A 15088-nucleotide genomic window follows, 5' to 3' on the forward strand; every position below is an offset into this window, starting at 1 on the left:
TATATCCAGCTGCTGGTTTTCTTAACCCTGGTCCCCTCTTTGTTCTCACTGTGTCATTTTGACCTGTTTGAGAAACTTCCTTGAAATGCTCAAATAATTTTTAATATTATTAATAAATATTTGGTTTTATTAAAATTTTGTTGCTTATGCCTCTTTATCCTCTTTTATGATTTGGGGTTGATGTATGGAAATGCATTCATGGAGTTTCTGCAGTGTGTAGTGTAATGAGGGTGGAAATACCAGGTGAAGGACGCTCCCATGATAGCAGAAATTGACCAAAAAATTGCTAGATGAATAAATAAAGGATAATTTTATTTCAAAACACAACTCGTTTCAGCTGTATTCAGCCTTCTTCAGTTACCTGCCATGTGGCTGGATACAGCCTAAACACGTTGTTTTTAAGTAAATTTCCTATTCTTTTAGTGTTTTTTGGATGTAATTTTTCCTTTATATTTGTACATCTGCTATCATATCTCAACCCTAGATAAAACATAGATTGTGATGGACCCAGAATGGGGATTCCACCAATAGATATTATTGGTGAGCGAATTCCTACACAAATAAAGTAGAAGGAGCCTTGAGCTTTTTGATTCATTAGCTTTAATCCTTTTCTGTAATGCATCCTATTCTATGACTTTGGTTATGATAAACTGATAGGAAGCCTGTTATAATGTATTTCAGTTAGGATGAAGCACTTGAAAGAAATTGGTTTTGCTATACACATGATGTGAAAAAATCAATAGTACTTTAGTCTGACAAGCTCTGTCAATAACCATTGTTACAGTTCAGAAAGTCGTTAATGGATAGTTCTTCCAAAAACCAATGCTTTCAACACATGTTAAAAGTACTTAAATGTACCCTGGCAGGAATTAATTATAGGTAACCCCACGGGATTATGTACAAATGTTTTTTTTTATATTGAGAGTGAAATAAAAGTCAGAGGAAGGTCTGAATTTTCCCCTGAGATCTTGAATAAGCGCGGCTGATGAGCCCACCTCGCGTTCATTTTGATATTGAATAATGTGGTTTTTCTAATAAGAAACTTGCTCACATTTCCAGAATTAACGCAAAAAGATGTATAGTCTCTCTGGCCATTTTTCTCTTTTTTTTTTTTTTTTCCCGCTTACAATGATTTCCACTACTGTTGAGCAGCCGCTTGTTTTACGCTATTGATTCCATTAAGGTGAATAGATAAAGGTGATAGGAAGCAATTAATTATTGCCTGTTTCTTCTTATTGATTGAATATAAAGGCAATTCCGACCCACGGGTTTCATATGAAGACTTTCCTAGCCCCTGGGAATAGATGTGTATCTCAGATGCCAGATGATAGAGCAAATTTTATTTCATCCGATTCCTAACCATTTTTTTTAATAGTCTACAAAATACATTTAAGACCATTAGGACACAGGTTGAACATAAAACCATCACGGATCTCACCAAAAATTCTGCGGCAAATTCTTTGCAAAATATGATACAGAAAAAAAATTCACATACAGATGATATATTTCAGTAATACAAAGCTAATTTTGCATCTGCAATTCCAACCAAAAAAATTACATTTCTGCTATATGTGAATGTCATCTTATAGGTTGTATAGCATTCCAAAAATGTTAATGAAAACAGCGCCAAAAGCGCATGCAAAATGTGGAAGCAAAAATCTATTTAATTTATGCAGTGTTCTTCTTGCCAAGAGACGTGTTTGACGCAGATGTATCTGCAGGAAATAGTTAACGTGTGCATGTACCCTTAAGGAGAATCACCTTTTTTTCACTCCCCAGAGTTTATTTAAGGAGACCCATTCCTGCTAGCAATGTTTAGATTGAGGTGTTGGGGGTTGTTTTTATTAGTTTTTTGCACAATAAATATATCAGAGCTATAAGTCACTTCACTCATCTCTTAATCCGGATTGGTGGATTTATTAAGCCATAGGTCCCGGTGAGCAGCATGGTCTGGAGGTGTCGATGCATCAGAGTTGGATATACCAAATAACATGTGAAACAGCGAAGATCAAAGGGAACAGGGTTAGGGATGAGCGAACCTGAATGGTAAAGTTTGGGGTTCGTGCTGGACATCTAGTGTCTGGTACTGAGACCCCGAACACGGACTTTTCATGGGATATCCGGCGTACTGTTTAGGTTCGGATGCCTAATAAAGTTTGTTGAAAGGCTGTAGTGCATCCAATCAACAAGCTTTTAGGCTATGGGCACTTCCAGAGCAAGTATTAGCATGGCTGTGATTGGCTGGCACACCATGTGACTCCGAGTGTATAAATACCGGATAACGTGTGCCGCCACCATTCTGCTCTGTTTAGTGTAGGGACAGGATGCAGCTGGAGTGAAGGACAGTGTTAGGTAGTGCACTTTTCCCACAAATACGCTGTGTGTACTCTGCAACCAATATGTATGGAAGTACTGTATCAAAACCCGCTGTGTGTCCACTTCTTTTGTGGGAGTACTGTGCCAAAAGCCACTATTTTTACTCTACAACCCCACCTGTGGGAGTACTGTATCAAAAGCCTCTGTGTGTACTCTGCAACCTCTCCTGTGGGAGAACTGTGCCAAAAGTCACTGTGTGTACTCTGTAACCACTTCTGTGGGAGTACTGTGCCTTTAAGCTGCTGTGTGCACTCTGCAACCCCAGTAGTGGGAGTACTGTGCCAAAAGCCGCTATGTGTACTCTACAACCCCACCTGTGGGTGTACTGTGCCAAAAGCTGCTGTGTGTAGCACAAAAAATTGCAGAGTAACACATGGCCTATATACAGAGAGAAAGTGGCCAACAGATTATTGCACTGCCTGTTTTCAGAGTACCTCCCTAAAAATCAATAAAAAAAACACAAAAACAGTGTTGGCTACCTCCACTTCCACCTACACTGCCACCTTCACTTCCTCCTCAACCTCCTGCTCTACTTGGGCCTCCATCTCCTAGTTCAGGATCAGAATTTTTCCTTTTTTTATTTTATGTTATTTCCCTATCTACATTTGATTGCAGGGCAATTGTCCTGCTCTTACCACTATTTAGCTTCCTTTCTAGCCCCTTTGCTATGACCATTTTACAGCCATTTTAAAGCACCAAACTTTGGGTCCAAATTGAATTTTAACTCTAGTTCGGCTGAGCCTGAACATCCACGGGTCCACTCATCCCTAAGCAGGATATATGTGGACAGCACTTTGGAGTGCAAGCACATAGCAGAAGTGTGCAATTACTGACAAAATACTCAGGCTGCTTGCTGGTACATGATCCTGTTTTAAAAGCATAGTGTTATGACATCAGAGATGTCATTGTGATCAGTAGTGAGGAGCGCAGATGCTCATTACTCAAGTTTGCCTAGGGTGCTCTAGTGTATACTGATTATCGCAGGTGCTCGAGTGACCTGTTCAAGTCCCCGCACCCGCATGTTTCACTGCTGATAGCCACAAAACATGCAGGGATTGCCTCTTGCACACTGGCAATCTCCGCATGTATAACAGCATCAAAACATGTGGGCTTGGGGACTCGCACATGTCGCTCAAGCACCCGCAATGATTGGTACATACCCTAGGCACACTTGAGTAACGAGCACATGTGCTCATCACAAGTGACCAGGTGTACACATCAGTAGAGCTAGCTCGCCATCTAGAAAGGAATACACATGGATGGGTCCGGGGGAGCCAGGACATATGAGTAACAGCTGAATTGTGAGCCAAGCAAAAGAGGCGATAGGTCATGGACCTATATGACTTGGAGGTCTTTGTCTTCTAATTCACCCAAGCACTATTTAAACTCTCTAAGTGTACTGCTATGATAAAAAAAAGTTTTTATGCAACTTTTACTTTGACGTAAGCATGAAATGTGGCCATTTTCTGTTGCACTGCTCCTAGACACATTTGATATTTGCCACATTTTATCGCCAGTGGCAGATGCAAAATAATATCCTACAAAAGATGAGGTCCATCTTTCCATGGCAAGTTTTACTTTCATGGATTTTCTTTTGGATGTGCATAGACTCTTGCATACAAATAATGTAACACTTTGTTTTTAATATCAGTAAGAAAGTGATGGTTTGGAAGTAACTGCAAATTAAATGTAAAATGTCAAAAAGTGTTGAAAAAAACATTCAGCATCAAGGGTTAAATTATTTAAGTATCCGCATGCCTTATTACAATCTGGCTATAAGCAGTAAATATAAGGTTCTCTTGGGGTATGCACTCTAGATGAGTCGCCTCCACTGGAATTATAGAAAGTGTTGCCTTTGACCAAGCGGTCGAATTAGCGTGAAGGGTGTTTTTGTAAAGGAATAGATTATTTGGTTAATGCATTTTTCAGCAGAGGCATCGTTTTTTTTTTCATGTGATGATTACAAGTTCATGAAAGTATTTGTGAGGTCAGCTGGTGTTGTGGGAAAAAGAGAAGCGTTCTATTAAATTCAGTAGTAAAACGACAGGCTCACTATCCTCTTATTATCATGGGCATGTGTTTATATTTTACTTTCCTTAATTGGCTATCTTTTATTTACTTTAAATGAACAATTTGGCAAGTTTAGCTCCCTTGATATCAATGAGGCACAAAGTGCGTTAGAAGTTTGGATTATAAAGTCATACATTCAAGGCTGGAAATCCAAACATCCCCAAGATACTCGAGAAATAATTGGCTAATGTAAATTAAAATTAGCTTGGTAAAGATAACTGTCCATTTTATTTTGTCTCTCAGGAAACGAACGAGTTAACTTTAGGTTAGTTTTTTAACTTTGGTAAGTACAAGAAATCGTCATGTAACTTGATTTTTTTTTGTAAATGATGCTTTCATAAACACAATATATACCTGACCTACATTACTATAAACATGTAAAATAAATATCTTCCTTTTCATTCTGGCCATCACGAGCCTAAAAAAATATATTAATAAAGCTTAGAAGGAGAATAGAAGGAACTTTGGGTCATTTCTCAAAGTTTTGGGAGAAAAACACTAATCAAAACTTTTCTTTTTTTTATTAAAGTGAGATAGTTAAAGGATTTGTTATTTAAAATAATCTTCCCACATGTCTTTGATATGTCCTAAGGTAATATTGGTTTGGGTTCAAAAGGTAAGAGATCCCTACAATCCCATGACTATATACACTGGAAGTAATGCCAGCTCATACACCTCCATGAAAAGTTGTCTTCTGAAAAAAATCTCTTTAAGGACTTGTCTTGTCTTGTTTTGGCAACCCTTTCTTAAATCAGAGTTCTTAAAACAAGTTAATGAAATCTTAGGCTATTTTTGTCAGTGGTTGTCAGTGTATGTACTGGGGCTCTCCCAAGCTAAAGGGTTTTGTAAGGCAAGACTCAAATGCTTAAGATATATAGCAGAATAAAATGTCTGCAAAACTATCACCATTTGATGTGATTCAGGGTTTCCCAACTCTTAAATCATCTGTTGGGGGGCTAACCATCGACAGTTTACCACCAGATATATAGTGGTGTTTTTACGCTGGTTTTAGGATCACCAAGATCTAAGTGGTCACATTGGTGGTCACAGGTGAGGCACACACAAAAAGGTAACGGATATACTGGAATCCATAGACAGGAGGCAGAGGTACTGGAAGTCATAGGCAGACAGGTAGCTAAGGTACTGGAAGCCACAGGCAGACAAGTAGTTGAAGTACTGGAAGTCGCAGGTAGACAGGTAGCTGGGGAACTGGAAGTCGCAGACATTCAGGTAGCTGAGGTACTGGAAGTCGCAGGCATTCAGGTAGCTGAGGTACTGGAAGTTGCAGGCATTCAGGTATTTGGGGAACTGGAAGTCGCAGGCATTCAGGTAGCTGAGGTACTGGAAGTCGCAGGCATTCAGGTAGCTGAGGTACTGGAAGTTGCATGCATTCAGATATTAGGGGAACTGGAAGTCGCAGACATTCAGGTAGCTGAGGTACTGGAAGTCGCAGGCATTCAGGTAGCTGAGGTACTGGAAGTCGCAGGCATTCAGGTAACTGGAGAATTGGAAGACACAGGCAGACAGGTAGCTGAGGTACTGAAAACTACAGGCAAGATAGGTAGCTGAGGTATTGGAAGCAATAGGCATAGAGGTAGCTGAGGTACTGGAAGCCGAAGGCATACAGGTAGCTGAGGTAATAGAAGTCTCAGGCAGACACGTAGCTAAGGTACTGGAAGTCTCAGGCAGACAGGTAGCTGAGGTACTGGAAGCATGAAATCTGCCCGATGAGAGGCAAGTCATGAAGGCCTCTTCATGGCATGGTCCACCGGGTCTCCAAGACAATCTCTGACTATTACTGCATCCAAAACAAAACCAGGACTCCTCACAAATGAGCATAGATCTGTCTTCTAGCCTTCATTGCCATCTTGTTCTGTATCATGATAGCCTTTGAAAGCGGTGGTGTGTGGTTGAAGGAGCTCTTGTTAGTGGATATCTGTCTAGTAGCCTAATGTCAAACTCTTTTGATGGTTTGTGTATACACAGTTTTATATCTTAGTCTTGTACAGAATGGATCAGTACTAATCATACTTCAAATCTGACACAACAGTGAAGATTCCTTCTCAATGGAATGTCATACCAGTCCTAATCCTGGAATTATGGTGTGGGGTGGCATAATGTACAGTAGCAGGACCCCTCTAGTCTTTATTCCAAGCACATTAAAAGCTTGGTGTTACATTGATTTGGTCGTGGATCCAGTGATATGGCTATTTCTCCAAAATGTCACAGGAACCATTTTTTAACACAACAATCCTATCCTTCATGTTGCTCGTACAACTGTTGGCATCTTATAAACAAAATAGAACAGAATACATAATAGATATATGACAAGTGATCCACAATTGTATCAAATTACATGTGGACCAGGGAGATTTCCCAATGAATACACTCCTTCAAACATGATCACAAAAAAAACAGTGTAAATCCAAATAATAAAATCCTAATTTTATTAGAATAATAAATCATACAAAATATGAATAAATATACATATAGGCAAGTTCAAAGAGGGGGAAAAAAAGGACGAACAATTAAATAGTACCGTGTTATGATTGAGTCACCGTAGGAGGCAAAAACAGAAATGCTAGCTAAGTCCAGAAAACCAGAGAAGTTGGCAGCTATCGGATTGCAGACCCCTGAACCTATCAACACAACTAGCAGTAGCCGTGGGGGGTTCCTACGATGCCCTAGACCCCTCGATCACAGCTGGAGAATTAAATAGGCCTAAAGAAAGAAAGGGGAAATCTAAACTGCCCCAGAGCAGGCCCCAAAGCAATAGGCAGCCCCCAACATATAATGACGGTGAAGCAAGATGAAAATACTAACACAGACAGAAAGATATACTGAGCAAAGACGGGGCCAAGCTAACTAGATAGAAAAGGACAGGAAGGCTGCTCTCTGCAATCCGTGAAAAACCCTATGAAAATAAGAGCCAACAGACTGACAGTGAAAAAGGCCCTGAAGACGCTAGGCTTCAAAAAGCTATGTCAGCACTCAGGAATATACTGAAGACAGAGCTACAGGCAAAAGGAGATTCAGCTCACCCCAGCAGGGAATGGCAGAATACAGAAAAGTAAGGAAAACAAAAAACAAAAACAAAAATGCTAACAGGCAAAACCGAAAACTTAGCTTTAGAGGAGCAGGAATCAGACTGGTGTCCTAGAAGTCCACAGAGAAATCACCCACAGGGCAGAAGGGCGTCGGCAGCCTTATATCCAGTCCGTGACTCCACTCAGCCAGTCATCCTCATAAGACTAAGGTGCCTGATAATCAGGCTCATTACCTTCCTTTACCAGAATAGGGAGTTCACCAGACCTCAGTGACGAAGGGGAAAATGAACTCACAACAGTACCGGGCCTTAGAGAAACATACAGAGGTGGGAAGATGGTCATGCTAATGCCACTAATCTTATATAGCGGTATGCATGGCTTAAAGTGCATGTGCCCAAATTTTAAACCATTAGAAAGTTAATTGTTGAAAAAGCCACAACATGTAAACAGGACCTCAATCAGATCCCTGACCGCAACCAATACATCAAGCAAATACTAAAAGGCTGACCACTCTTACCCATTGTCCATCACTAAGGGTTCCCGGAACACGCAGCCCCAACTGTTGGCATCTTGCATGGCTCAAATGTGCTACCATGGCCTGCAGGGTCTCTGGATTTGTCTCTCATTGAGCACACCTAGGTTGGTATTTGAGTGTTGATTACACAGGAGCTGCCAGCAGCGGATCTTGGTGATTTTCATGATTTTTTTTAATCTGAAAGCTAAAGAATTATAGATTACTATTTTATATTCAGAAAATTAGTAATAAAAACAAATAGATTAGATAGATACCATAGGCAGTAAAATAACCTAATATGTAGTAAACACATCTGTAAATATTTTTTCTAATGCATTTACTTCTTTTATTTTCCAGTTTTCAAATTAAACTATAGCGCTTCAGACACATCTGACAGAAACCGTGTGAAAACAAGACTAAAGAAGTTCATAATTCGTCGTCCCTCTTTGAAAACTCTACAGGAGAAAGGACTAATTAGAGGTATTATTAAAAACAATTATTTTATATTTTGATTTTCTGCCCAAATTGTATATTTTTTGACAAAAAAATATGATTTTTTTTGTTATTCTGCGTAAGCAACAATCTTTCACCTTTGAAAATATTTTTTTTAAAGTACATTGGGATTTTCGCATGTGAAGCTCATCAAAGTTGAAAAGGGATTTGCTATTCTGGAGCTAAATGTCGCTGCATGGGCAAAATAAATATAAAACAAAATCCTGCACCAAATCAATGCATATATACATCAACTAATTATTCTATATCTAAATACTCATTGTGAATAGTGATGTATATGTGCACAAGGAAGAATGGCAGACCATTTGGATTAAATAGTGAATCCAAAAGAAAAATTACCGAATAGAGATCAAGTGGTATATGCAAAAAAAATGGATAGGTGAAACAAGATTTTTACATTAAATGGAATTGGTCACCTCATTTTTGACCTATAAGCTGTGGCCACCGCCATCAGGGGCTTATCTACAGCATTCTGTAATGCTATAGATAAGCCCCCGATGTAACCTGAAAGATAAGAAAAACGAGTTAGATTATATTCACCAGGGGGGGTCCGGTCCAGTCCGATGGGTGAAGCGGTCCGGTCCGGTGCGTCCCATCCTCTAGCGATAACGTCCTCCTCCTTACCTCTGCTGCAGCTCCTGCGCAGGCATTCTGTATCTGCCCTATTGAGGGCAGAGTAAAGTACTGCAGTGTGCAGGCGCCGGGAAAGGTCAGAGAGGTCCGGCGCCTGCGCACTGCAGTACTCTGCTCTGCCCTCAATAGGTCAGATATAGTATGCCTGCGTAGGAGCCGTGGCAGAAGTAAGAAGGAGGACGTCATTTCTAGAAGATGGGAGGCGCCAGACCAGACCGCGACACCCATCGGACCAGACCGGACCCCCGGGTGAGTATAATATAACTCATTTTTCTTATCTTTCTGGTTACATTGGGGACCTATCTGCAGCATTACAGAATGCTATCGATAAGCCCCTGATGGCGGTGGCCGCATCTTATATACGAAAAAATAGGTGACAGATTCCCTTTAAAACACCTTTATTAAAGAGACATGGTGAAGAGGTGGCACGACTAACAAGGGGTGTCTAGCACATGCAAACAGCATGGATACATAATATGAGTCATACATCATAAATACATTAATAAAAACCAAAGTGCCGTAGTTAAGATTAAAATAGAAAAGACCAGGCAAAAAATATACAACAGGGAATGTATAATATGCAAGTGTCAGAGCAAATGGCTAGGGGGCAATAAATAAACAATTAAACATAAAGTGCTGTATTATAACTGAAGTCACCATAGTGACACAGTGATGGAAGCACAAGGTGGTCATGCTAGTAGGAGTTCCATATATAAAGAGATTTAGTGCTCAAATGTAGTAGCAGCATGATATCCATGGCATTAGCCTAAACTTGAAAGTGACATACCAAGTCCAAAGCACGGAAAGGGTATACAAAAGATGTATTGTATTACCTGGTTCGGCTGTGTATGAATGCGGAGCAGAGCCATGTGTGCACCCGACGTGCGTTTCGGACAAGCATCCTTCGTCAGGGACAAAAGTCTGATTTCTTTGCATCTAAAATTGGCCTTCTGTTTCCCTATCTAAGGATAGATAGATAGATAGATAGATAGATAGATAGATAGATAGATAGATAATTATTATAATTATTGTATTGTTAACGGTGTTACTTATGACTGTTGTGTTTGAAACTGTTCAACTGTAAAGCGCTGCGGAATATGTTGGCGCTATATAAATAAAGATAATTATTATTATTATAGATAGATAGGTAGGTAGATAGATAGATATTAGATTGATGGAGAAATGGAGACATTGGGAAAATAGATATGGGATAGAAAGATAGATGGATTGGATTGAAAGATGGATAGATAGATATGGAGATAGATAGATAATAGATAGATATGGAGAAGCCCGTGATAATATCATCACTGTAGTGGAGCATGGGGAGATCATCTGCTACTCCAACTCAGACAACCATTTTCCAATAAAGTATATAAGTTTTCTATGACTTAGAGCACACTACGTGCTCGAAACGCGTACGTTTCTTTTCCATGTTCCATTTTATCCATCTACTGAATTTGTAAGACTGCTGAATTTCTTCTGTTTTTTCTACAACCATTAATATAGTTAAAAAAGAATGACAGAGCCAGATACTTTAAAATATGTGAGGTATGGACCACCTTAAGAAGACACCACATCTCACCCATTCCATGATTGGTGGTTACCACATTTCTATAGATTTGATATTCATTGAACACATTCCAACTTTTCCTAAGTTCCAGTTTTAGCTGCACTTTTTACTTTCCCGTACATATGATTATTTTATAATTGCTATAATTTATTTACAAATACAGCTGGCTTCTCTCGCTACAATTAAATAATTCCAGTATGCATGTTCGGAGAGCTAATATTAGTATAAAGCAGGCTCCACAACTTAAGAAATGGATCTGCAGCAAATGGTTTAAAGTTAATGAGCATTTCCAGCTATAAGAATAAAAAGAGTAAAAAAAATATCAGTCTTAGAGTCATCCTTCGGTTAAGTTGGTAAAAATTCTGAAGAGTTATAATGGATTTCTGGAAATTGGGTTCCAAGCAATGCGATCCTTATTGCTTATCCAACAGCTACCTGGCTTCCCGAGACCTCCTAAAGGCAAATAATTCACGATGGGTAAACAATTAAATTCTACCAATAAATTTTGTATAAAAAAATATTTCTCCCTGTTGATGATTCCCAAACCATAAGCATAATGAATCAAAGCATGGTTGATTGATTGCAGCCAGTTATGACTTTTTTCTGAAACACCCCAGCATTTCAGAAAAATCATAGTCTATAGAACCAATCGGGGACCATAGGGAGAAACCTGACTTGTCCTGCACCTCCCCCGGCCGGCTTCTCCGTGAATGGCTCAACTTCATTGACCATTTTCTTCCCATGTACATACATAGTTGGAATCTGACAATCAGCTGGAGTGCAGAAAAGTCAGCCAGGGGACTTGCCAGATCAGTCACACCTATTCCTATTGTCCCCAGATAGTTCTTCAACCATATTTTCTCTGAATGTTTTTTAATATTAAAAGTTTTCATTGATAGGTGACTCAACACTTGGACTACATAAAGTAGAATACACCGTGAGCTGAGACCTTCATTATGCTGATCGGTGAGGTTCTTTGGTGAACACCCTTGAAGGAGTTGTCTATTCTTAAACTTCAAGTCTGCAGTCACTCTATATGGTTGCAGACTTGTGAATCCTTGCATACCGTACACTGCGAAGATTCTGCGGCACCCGGAGTGAGTGGTCATATAACCGTAAGTATGCAATATGCACACTCTTGGTCATGTTCCGACTAGATGGGCTCAGCCTCACTAAATTGAAGAGCTTTGAGAGAGGCTGGTAATAGTCTAGTCAGAATGTGGCTGGGAGAATGCATAGCGCATACTTGTGGTCACGTGACTGCCCGCTCTCGGCGCCAAAAACTGGAGAATCCTCACTGTGCAGTGCACGCGATGTGAGGACTCGCAAGTCTGCAGTCACATATAGAGACTATAGTCTTGTAGTTTAAGACCTGATAACCCCTTTAAACTCCTATATAGGGATTTGGACTTCACTGCAAGCAAGACTGCATCTACGGAGTAGTTGTTGATTGGTGCAGCAACCTGATGGAAAATACAAGCTAGTCAGGGTCAAAACCAGAAAATCAGAAAGGTAAAATAAAAGCTAGGGGTGCAGTCATGGATGGCCAATTCAGAATCTTGGAAATTGGGCTCGGATAATGGTGTAAAAATTAACAAGTCGTCCAAAGTCAAATCAGAATGAGCATCCAAGAGTTAATCCAGAAGAATAATCCTACAATTTATGAGTCTTAATAGAAAAACAGACGTGGATAATTCAATAGCTGAGACAGAGAGAAGCAAAAAGGTGGTTAATTTTGATTGCTGAGACCACCAGTTGCCACCTGAACCCATCCTGTGATTAGGTTACTGGTCAGCTTCCCCGATGGGCCGGACAACTTGACACTTAATTGTAAGGCAAAGTTGCTGGACCTCGTGCACACTGCTCATGTGCCGCATCTCCGAGAAGACCAAAGAGGTGCAGCCGGGTAGAGAAAATTAGTGCAGGAATCCAGTACGATGTGTTTCTATTGTGTAATCTTTATGTATCTTTTTTTTTTAAGTTTCGGACCAAAATGCTTTTTAACTGTGAAAGTGTTAAAACTTAATTAACTAAAACTTTCAAGTTTTCTTCAATTCGTCATACCCCTTCCTTAAGGTTTCTAATAACAGCAATTACGTGTGAGACTCACTGAAAGATTTATAATCCAGTTAACTTTTAAAGGCAGGGACAATATTTACAAAAAGAAAACTCCTGCGTTTAGAATAGATTTTATGTAAAAGATAAGTAATGTGTAAATATATTGTCCCCGGCTAAAAAATGGCGCTGTTTTTGTAAGTCTGCTATTGACTATCTGTCTGGTGCTTGATGGATGTTGTACAAACCTCCTACAGACTTATGGTCCGAGCTTAACTCCCTACTTCTCCGCAGCCAATTCACAAAAGCTACAGATGCCCCAAGATATTAAAATTGACTGTTCCTCTGAAGTCAATGCAGGAGTTTTCATTGGGTTCATAATTGATAACAGCTGAATGAATGAGTGATGGTTGAGGAACACAGGCCCAGCGCTCAGACCCGGCTCCGTGCGCCTGTGAACCAGCCGCTATGTATGGGAACTTTTGTAAACTTAATGAATTACATTTCCTTTCAACCTATGAGCACATTTTAATCATTAGTGATTGTTTTTGGAAGCTTGAAAACTTCTGATTTCCTGGGATGGTTCTCAACAGCGCATTTTTATTCCACTTGTTAGGAGTAATTTAGAGGGGAAAAAATCCTCTGGAGTGTTGACCTTTATGTATTACTCAGCTTTTCACTTTAAGGGGAACTAACTGGCGGACTTTTACCATCTGTATGAAAATAAACGAAATCTAGGAAAGATAAATGACATAATAGAGAGGAGAGATACATATGGAAGACAGAATAGATATGGGATTTATTAATAGATGGAGAGATAGACAGATGGATAATAGATACTAGAGAATAGATACATAGATAAATAATATATATATAATGGATAATGATTGATAATGATAGATAATAGATATTAGATACATATACAGATAATAGATAAATAATAGATAATAGATTGCAGAGATGAGCGAATACATTTTTGGGACCCTGATCCCTCGGTCAGCTTAGTACTTGTGTAGTGACCCAGTCCAGAGTGTGTCTGTCCCTTTAAGTAATACTGAATTGTGAGTAGCTTCTGTACACTACTGCTCACTCTCTAACTGGCTCTCTACATTATTTGTGAGCTGTAATTCTCCATTTCTAGTCACCTTCATTTTAGATGCAATGTATTTCTCGTTTGCTGTGTTCTGTCGCCATCTAAGGCTATGTGCACATGCTGCGGATATTGCTGCAGATCCGCAGCGGATTTGACTGCGTTGTACAGTACCATTATAACCTATGTAAAATGGAAACCGCAGTGCACATGATGCGGAATTTTCCACGCGGATTTCCTGCGGTTTCTAATCTGCAGAAAGAATTGACATGTCAATTCTTTTCTGTGGATTCCACTGCGGTTTGCCATCTCCTCCATTGTAGTGGTGACAAACCGCAGGGCAAACCCGCAGGCTAATCCGCAGATAAACCGCAGGTCTTTTGACCTGCAGATTTACCTGCGGATTTTACCAAATCCGCAGACCAATCCGCAACGTGTGCACTTACCCTAATGGTGAAAGTGTACAATGACTGAATTATTGACTGAATTATTGTTTTGCAAGGATCTGAGATATGAATTTGATCTCCTATTGGCCAGCTCCTAGTCACATGGTCAATAGGAGGAGCTGTTTTTCCAGGCAAGTCTAGAATGTTCGGTAGTCTGAGGGATGCTGCAGGGAGAGCAGAACACACGTGGAGGAGGTTTTTACCTCAAGATCTCCTGCAGGCGTAAAAGCCTGAGTTCCCTCTAACCTGTACAGAAATCATTCTATTGCTGACAGAATTCACCACATGTAAAGTATTGCTGACAGGATTCACCACATCTAAAGAATTGCTGACAGGATTCACCACATCTAAAGTCTTTATGACAGGATTCACCACAGTTTCTACATTCACCTATAAGTACTTGTGCATGTGCCGTGACACACTGTGGAGCTAACCCCAAGTACAGGTCTGTAACCTCTAATTGCTGCTTCTACCTCCCTCTGTTAAATACCAAAAGACATTGTCCAGTGCTCTTAAAGCTCCAGACCCCAATCACATCACAGCATCTAAGTGTGAACTGTAATTGCCGTGGACTATGAGAGACTGTTCCTTACTTGTTCCAAGTTATAATTCCCGTTCCTGCTGAAGTAAAAGCAACTGTTATCCCCGAGACCGTTGTGTGTCAAAATTCCTTTGGCTGCGGACACCATGTGGGGATGGACAGTAGGGAAAGTTCGGCCTGGTCATTACACTTGCATCCGGGGACCTCTTTTGATTATCTGGCCTGGGGTCACA

General features: G+C 40.0%; 1 protein-coding gene across 1 annotated transcript in view; it reads left to right on the top strand.

Moving 5' to 3' along the window:
• The window catches only part of ARHGAP15 (Rho GTPase activating protein 15), an 830524-nt gene that overhangs the window by 548722 nt on the left and 266714 nt on the right, over positions 1-15088 (top strand). The window contains exon 10 of the mRNA XM_073545572.1: positions 8365-8487. Within this exon, the coding sequence (XP_073401673.1) occupies positions 8365-8487 (123 nt within the window). The remainder of the gene's footprint in view (positions 1-8364; positions 8488-15088) is intronic.

Source organism: Dendrobates tinctorius, unplaced genomic scaffold (assembly GCF_039654945.1).
Source record: "Dendrobates tinctorius isolate UK_male_01 unplaced genomic scaffold, ASM3965494v1 ptg000143l, whole genome shotgun sequence".
Taxonomy (NCBI): domain Eukaryota; kingdom Metazoa; phylum Chordata; class Amphibia; order Anura; family Dendrobatidae; genus Dendrobates; species Dendrobates tinctorius.